The sequence below is a fragment of the Phoenix dactylifera genome, chromosome 3 (genome assembly GCF_051530095.1).
Source record: "Phoenix dactylifera cultivar Ajwa chromosome 3, Ajwa_hap1_PhDact_Kaust_v1.1, whole genome shotgun sequence".
Classification (NCBI taxonomy): Eukaryota; Viridiplantae; Streptophyta; class Magnoliopsida; order Arecales; family Arecaceae; genus Phoenix; species Phoenix dactylifera.
In genome coordinates, this window is record NC_143192.1 from 36,292,099 (window position 1) to 36,300,824 (window position 8,726).

General features: G+C 38.3%; 1 protein-coding gene across 1 annotated transcript; it reads left to right on the plus strand.

Moving 5' to 3' along the window:
* The first annotated feature begins 6,341 nt into the window (after positions 1–6,341).
* Positions 6,342–7,786, plus strand: LOC103696200 (LOB domain-containing protein 29-like). The gene is made up of 2 exons (XM_008777735.4): positions 6,342–7,013; positions 7,160–7,786. The coding sequence occupies exons 1-2, from the start codon at positions 6,636–6,638 to the stop codon at positions 7,583–7,585; spliced, it is 804 nt and encodes a 267-aa protein (XP_008775957.2). The 5' UTR covers positions 6,342–6,635; the 3' UTR covers positions 7,586–7,786.
* Positions 7,787–8,726: the final 940 nt, after the last annotated feature.

Below are 8,726 nucleotides of genomic sequence, written 5' to 3' on the forward strand. Positions count from 1 at the left end.
GGCTTGAAAGCGAAGGGATAGCGTCATGTCCCGCCACCATCAGGCAGGTCCACCCGTGCGGCCTTCTCTGTCCCCGTAATTTGGTTGGGAGATGTTGGAGGCTTACGCGGAGAGGAGCAATTGATCTAATCCAACGCCTACGTGGCCCTTAATAACTGCCGCATCCAATAGTTTCGGTAGGCTCGACAAAGACTCAAGACCTAAATTTGAGAGGACAGAATCCAATGCCATACAAGTCTCTGAGCATCTTGTTGCATCCAACTTCCAATTCAAGTTATTCCTTCCATTATAGAATGCGTCTAGTCTGATGGTGCATTTCTTGACATATGATCACCTAATGTTTGGAGTAACACAAGGCAATCTTTCTTACCATTGGGATTGTAGGGTTTCCAAATTCCAAGAGATTGCAATTGCATCCCCCTCTTTTCTTGTCCTTTGATAAATTAAAAGCATAGATTTAGAAATTGAAGGTCCAATGTCATGAGCCATCAAAATGCGACTTAAGTTGCTGCTTCTTGTGACAGGTGGACTGCACCTAAATGTGTCGGCTTTAATTATCGAATAAGAATAATGGAGAGTCCATTTGACACTTGAGGATCCCCCCCCCCCCCCCCCCCCCCCCCTCCTCCTTTTCTTTAAGAACATGTTAAAGAGGGAAAACATAGTAAAAAAAAATGTTGAAATTACATCTTGACCCTTAGACTCGAAATAATGAACATCAAGTGATGAAGAAGACTACTATTGCAGTGCACGCAAAAAAATATCATTTTGTTTCTTAATACCCTAAGAGCTAAAAACCAAAAAGGAATGCCAAGACATTAAGCAAGACATTAATTTTGGTGTGGTATTGCCTCCCTCGACTGCTCGAGTGATAGTCTTGAACGAATATTCTAAATTTAGTTCACGTGTGGCTAAGCTCTATGGAAACCAAAAGGAGAAAAAATAGAATTAAAAAAAAACAAATGTTTACTCATTAGCATACAACAACTATTACGATATCTAACATTACAACAAAATGTAAACTAACATTATTGTCCGATCAATTGTTATATTGGTGACTTCTTTAAGCTTCTTGGAAATAATGGGACAAGAAGAAAACCCTAGAATTAGGCAATAATAAGAACGCATGTGTGGCGGCCCCACATGTAACTTCTCGGCCTGACCGGTCTTCAATGACCCGTTATGGTTATTTTGGGCCGCACCACCCTTTTGTCCGGTCCTCCAAGCCGTGCCAAATTTGACCAACCCCCAAATAAAATGACAGCCAGAGTTCTCTCCCACGGGAGTACTACGTGAGCGTGACTTATATAAAAGAAATACTTTTATAAGTCTTTTTCTCCATCGAGGTGAATAGCTTCATTAAGCAGAGAAATGGATACATGGAATGATCTCTAAGGTTACGTGGCTTTGGAATACCAATCCAAATCCAGCGTTGAACATAATGTGACAAGTAGCAGATCACACGTTCGCTGATATGTGAAGCCACCACACTCTCTTAACAAAATATTTCTTGCACCGCTTGGTTATAGGATTTTCTTTGCACCTAGTGATGCAAGTATGACCTCGCAGAGTGGTTGTCTAAGTTTGATGTGCAAGCTTGTTACATCAGAATTGAGTTCCAGTTCATAATTCATGAACTATTTATTTTCTTGCTATCACTTTCTGATGCAAATGTTACTTTTGTCTTAAGTGATCAATTTGTCACAAGGGATTAGTATAACCAAGCCTCCATATGCCCATTAAACAACTTGTATGAAAGAAATAGACTATATATCATATGATTCCGTGTCTCTAGAAGATTAGACGCTCTCCGATCCGAGCAGACAACCTTATCCTTGTTGCTACCCTTGAATGAATTGAGGAAAAACTCTAGCTCATTTTAACTCGAGGAAGCAGTTGCCAACCAAGTTGAACCTAGCTTGTTCATTGTACCCAAGATCTGTTTAGGGATTTATGCATGGGATTCAGATTAATATGCTCTAGCTCATTAAAATAGGTTGCAACAAGATGTGAAATTCTATTAGCTAGTGGCGAAGTGTGTTTGAGTTGTCAAAGCTGACATACATTCCTTTTTCGCTGGATCGAACAATTGTTCTTCTTACGTGGTAGTGTAGATATCTAGTTTTATTAATTTGGATACCTCTTTTTCTCCAACCTATCTAAGTGCCGTGGAAGTAATACCATTTGGTGTCTGCCAGCAAATTACACAGATGAATGACAATTTCATTTCCATATAAAAGAGCTGATATGCAGTGGAAGAACCAATTGGCTTCTTGTTGATTTGTTGACGTCTTCAAGTGACATTTCTCTAACAATTTGCTTCACGTCTGATGATTGGAAACAGCTGGGGCTTAGTCACAGTGTCAAAGACTTCTACAGATCATTTTTTTGGTGGAAACAAGCTTCTGCGAATCTGACTTATCCTTTTCTTTATTTTTTCATCTTTGGTTAAACATGAAATTGGTAGCTCTAATTAACATCTAAAAAACAAATGGAAAGAACAATTAGAAATTTAGTGCTCTATTGCTAATTGTTTGAGGCTTGCCCAAGATGCGCGGAGCTTAGCAAAGGGTGAAACATACAAGCTCTACTTAACCAGACATAAATGGCGTAAGATCAAATGTTCGATCAAAAGCCTACATGTAGGATCAAAATAGTTGTTGTCATCAAGCTCTAGCGAAGATGATAATCTTATGCTCTTAATTAGAGGCTATGCCATAAAAACTTTATTCTATGAATGGGATGTTCTGCCTCGCTATTATAGCCATAAATATGACAACATATAATATCTCTTATAAAGAGAACATAAAACCATTTTACAAATTCTACAATTAAATTAACTAAATATATTTAATTATATCATAGAAATATCCATATACATAAGTGGAAGCCTATCCTTGCTGTCTCATGAATTCAATGAATGGTCTAGCTAGCTATCCTTATATTAATGTCTACATAAAGGTGATCGGCCGGACAAACAATGTAACCCACATCAGGTTCATGTTTTCAATCACCTACTGTATGGTCCAGTGCACGATTAAATAAACCATTTTGCTACTTTAATTATAACTGCAACTTTATCGCATTATTGGTCATTAATTATTTCCATGCAACTAATTAATATGTAATAGCATCTAATTCTAGGATTTTTTTTTTTTTGACAGAAAAGGCTGGCAAACCACCCTTTCATAGGATGTTAAATATGTTAAAGATAATTTGTTTAAAAAAGAAATAAAATAAGAGTTTTTTAAAAAATATAATACTCTTGAGTAACAACTCTAATTGCAATTTAATCACATTATTAGTCATTGTTGCGATGCAACTAATTGATATATAATAACAGCTAATTCTTTTTTTTGTTTTTCTGATAGAAAAGGGAGGGGAAAGCTACCTTTCCTCAAGATAAGTCTAGGATGTTGTATATATTAAGGATAACTCATTTCATGAAACTCAAGCTAGCCTCTACCAAGTAAGTTCTCTGTGTGATTTCTATCAACCTAGCTACCCACTCATATGCTTATATATATATATATATATATATATATATATATATATGGTCTGTTCCATCAAAACCCCCCCCCCCACTTCATTTGGTTTCTCGTTAGGGTCCCACTGCTTGTTCTCCACCAAACAAACCATAGGAAGCGGTACTTGTCAACCACTCTCTCTTTAAACTTGTCCAATTGCAAGTGTTACCCCAAGAGAGTCACATGATGCACACGTTGGGGACACGTAGTCATTCTTTGTTTTGATCGGTGGTGATGTGACGTTGGAAAGATCGAGCACGCGGACGAGGATCCCTAGAAGAAATAAAAGGCTGCCCGAACAAACTCCCCCTCTCTTTTTCTGTGGGCTCGCCAGCTGACCCAAACATTTGATGGAGACTCCATTTACACGAAAGTAAAAAAAATAATTTCTCGAGTAACTATAAAAAATTATATTCTGCATCACATAGCGGTGCACCAATATAAATAATTAATAAATAAAATCTATAGAAACAAACGATTGTGATTGAAGTGCTGCACGTGGTGTACGATATAATTTCTTAATAACTATTGCTCCATTTTTTTCTCTTTTATATACATACATATAGAGAGAGAGAACGCTATTGGTCTAGTGTGCATCATTCACCACCCATGCATCAGTGCAAATGACGAGTTAGCTTGGTCTTTCTGATTCAGAACTAACAACTATTTTTTTAAATAAAATTATTAACTAAGGAAAAGAAAAAGTCCACTTTGCATTAGAAATAATGCTGGAAAAACCACTAAGCATTTTTTGGCCCATCAACTAGGTACTAGCCTTCTGCAGATTAGCTTTAATATATGTTGATTAAAGAATTTTTAGCCTAGGGTATATGTTGATTAACTTCCTGGGTAACTATGAAAAATTATATTCTACATCACATAGCGGTGCACCGATATAAATAGTTAATAAATAAAATCTATAGAAACAAGCGACTATGATTGAAGTGCTGCACGTGGTGTACGATATAATTTCTTAATAACTATTGTTCCATTTTTCTCTTTTATACATACATACATATGGAGAGAGAGAGAGCGCTATTGGTTCAGTGTGCATCATTCACCACCCATGCATCAGTGCAAATGACGAGTTAGCTTGGTCGCAATCCAAATATGGGCCCTAGAATGGCATGACTCAGAAGTAACAACCATTTTTTTTAATAAAATTATTAACTAAGGAAAAGAAAAGGTCCACTTTCCATTAGGCATTTTTTGGCTCATCAACTAGGTACTAGCCTTCTGCAGATTAGCTTTAATATATGTTGATTAAAGAATTTTTAACCCAGGGTATAGGCGGAAAACAAACAAAGAAGCGTTCAAAACACCAATGTACTTGTGATGAGAAGGACCAAAAGGCCTTTGGCTTCCTTTTGATATGCGAAGCCCTTATGCTTCGATGGGAAAAAGGAATGAATTCTAATAGTTATGTAAAGCATGAATTCTAATAGTTATTCAAATAAAGGATGGTAACTTTTCAAAGTTTTTTTACCACTCCGTGAAGTGAAAATTAGCCCTTTCTACGGAAGTAATGCATGGAAGTCTAGAAAGCGGACAAGGAAATGCAGATTCCTAAGAAGGGGGAATAAGAGAGAAGCATTTAGAGAAAGGTGCATTAGTGGACCTCGTAGGACCATCCAACACTGAAGAAAGGAGTGTATATATATATATATATACATATATATTCCTTTCATTTTATGGGATGCCCATAGAGCAAAATACCCACAAGGACATGGGGTAGCAAATGCCTGGCTTATTGATTCAGTGAGGTAGTTTTCATGGCTTGAATCACTATTTCTTCTTCTTTTTTTTTTTTGTTAATAAACATTGTGATCAGTTAGTTTAAACGGCTTGCAGGAGCCATGAGGATGGGCATCAGAGAAGTTTTTCTGAGGTGAGGGCAGGCGAGGAAGTTGCATCCACTTTTCTAAGTCTAAGGGAAAAGCTATAGGTGGGGGGCAGTTGAGATGTAAACTATATAATTCTTTTCTCAACTATAGAAATTTGGAAAGTAACACTTCCCTTTACAAGTGTTTTTAGGTTGCTGCTTCTAGTTTAATCTGCAAATAATTGAACAGCTGATAATTTTTAAAGTCTACAGTGGAACTTTGCCTTGCTGTCTCAAAAATCGGCTGCTCTCCTATGGTTAAGTGGCCAACAAGTACACATGACTGAAACCATGGCAAAGGTGGGGGATAATGGCTTCCAGGGAGGCTCATGCCATGCAGGAGCTGCACCCACTTATGATCTCCCTATCAAATGGCTGGCCTAAGTGACCCATAGATAGATGAGAAAATATTGCCTGATTCACTTGAAACTTACCAAAGTTCAGGTTGAATCAAATCCCACCCCTACTCCTGTTCTTGTAGAATCATATGCCGTGCTATTACCAAGCACGCACACAATTACAAAACTTTCTTGCTTTGACCACACATTCAAACGCACAGACAGCCATTCACAAAAGAAAATCTAGTTAGATCAAGTGCTAGGATTAGGCAGAGTAATTGGTTATGTAGTTTACTGCAAGATCCTCCCTCTTTTTTCCATTTTTTTTTCATAGAACTTGCAGGACCCTCATGTTGAGGCCCATGGCGGCACGCGAAATTGATTGATGGTGATCAACAATCCTAAACAAATGGCAGCTTTACCGTGTGGTGTGACTGGTTTAAGTGACTACCTGGAAACAAGCTTGCAACGGTGAATCTGCACAAGCATGCATGAATTGCTTGTGCTTTATTTCTTTTTTTTTTTAATTATTCCTTTGCTTCCCTTGGCCAGATGTTCTTTTCTCATGATCTCACTGCCGTAATTTTCTTGTAGCTTTGGTGTTTGGTTGATAAAATGCTCCATTAATATGTTGTAAAGGTAAATGTCCTCGTGGTTATCATAGAAACGGGATCGACCAAAACAACTTGAATGATTAAGCCAACAGAAATGGAGAAATGATTTGGCTTCGTGTTAGCTCCTTGTCCTTTTAGGCTTCTTGAATGGAATCTCATGTGAGTATAATACTGGAGATGAGGTGAAAGGAAGAGGGCTACGTACGGAAAGCAAAGAATAATGAAATTTGTAGGCCATTAAGGAGACCGAGACAGATAAATTACTCATCACAATATGATCCACCCTCCTCTCATCCTGGTGTTTATAAGCAAAAGGGATGGTGCACTTCCTAGCCCACAAGCCAAAAAATACCACCGACTCCTAGAGGCCAAGATGACAGGGTTTGGCTCTCCCTGTGGAGCTTGCAAGTTCCTAAGGAGGAAGTGTGTCAGGGGATGTGTCTTCGCCCCGTACTTCTGCCATGAGCAAGGGGCCGCACACTTCGCAGCCATCCATAAGGTCTTTGGGGCCAGCAATGTCTCCAAGCTCCTCACGCACCTCCCTGTAAACGACCGCTCCGAGGCCGCCATTTCTATGTCTTACGAGGCCCAAGCAAGGCTCCAAGATCCCATCTATGGCTGCGTTGCCCACATCTTTGCCCTCCAACAACAAGTAAGCGCTCCATTGACATCAAAGCAACAAGCGTATCCATCATTCTAATCAACTTAGCAATCATTTAATCTCAACTTCGCACATCCTCAATGGCATAACGTAATAGTTCAGTCTTTGATTCCTCGGTGTTTGTGCCATGTTTGCAGGTTGTCAATCTTCAAGCACAGCTCGCCTCTCTCAAGGCCCAAGCAGCCCAAGAAGGCCTTGGCAATGGCTCTCGTGCCACTCTCACCCCTCAAGAAGACAAGCTCTGTAAAAAATTTCCACCTTTTCAACAAGATGGGCAGGTTTTCTTTCAAACTGGGGATGGAAGGATGCTGCCACCTTTTCATCCAAATACCGAGAGCATGAACTACTACAACAATGAACTTTTAGGAGCCAATTGCATTCAATCCTCTCAGCTGTACAACCCCCGTTCTGGCTCGAACGACGAGGACGCGTCCTTTTGCACTGAGGACGACCCTTCATGTGCCATGGCCACTCTTGACATGCAACCAAACACCTGGACTTCAGCATATCATGACATGGAGGACCTTCAATCAGTGACCTTTGCTTATCTTCATGGCTTATGAGAATGTGCATCAGTGAAATCCTCATTAAATTTTGATATCTAGTATATTTAGACATGAAAGCAGTCAGACTACGAGCAAACGTACGATTGACAACGTACTAATATAAGGAGAAATATTCCTGTGATCCTTCACGGCGTTTCATAGGACTTGGCAGTGTACTAGTGCTAAACATCAATAAGAAGTTAAAAAGTCTTCTAGCCCCTTTATCCTTTTATCAGAACTATTTTTCTCATTTTTTTTGAGAAAAGATTAGGGAGCTACCTAATCACTTTTGTTGGGATTAGTACAAAAAACTGACTTATCTATAATGTTAATATATATATATATATATATATATATATATATATATATATATATATATATATATTTGTTTGATTCTCACAGTATGGATATCGGTTCCAATGATGAATATTATGTCCTTGGGATTGTACACCTCGACATTGATGCTATGACTATTATTATAAGGGGAACATTTGGAAATGGCATGCACCCGATGATTTGATTATTTTTAAACGAGAATATTAGTGGGTTGTATATATGTAAAGATAGTGAAGCAGTATACCTTGTCGATGCCATTCAATTTAGCATCTGAGTGTCAGCAACTTCCGATTCAGAATTGTAAGTTCTGAAATTTTAAAGGTTGTGCAGAAGATATGGGTTAATGGTTATGTTAACTCATAACTGCGTTCATGTAATTTCATTTATTAATTTTAACACGATAGTCAAGGAGCAGTGTTCAACTTGGGGGGAAAAAGATTGATTGCGCGCTAAACAAGTATCACAGTCTTCCTTGTGGGAGCAGGCAGTATCAGAGAATTTTAATAAGATCTACGACTAATGTAGTTTGTTTCTGATGACCCAAAGATTGATTCATAGATTGATTTTGATGATCACAAAACCTTGAAGTATAGATACTAATGTTTATGTTGCAAGGAGAAAGATATTTATTTTGCAAGGAACATAGCAAGTTGGGAGAACACAAGAAGGCCTCCAAAGCTCTCAAGTTGGAAGAAAGCTACAATTTATTGGCCCAAGCTTAAAGTTCAAAGGATTCAATTTGGAAGAATAAAATCAAAGAAAAAATTCAAAAGAATAGTCTTCGAGTCGACTCCTGAGGATTTCGAGTCGACTCCAATGTTCA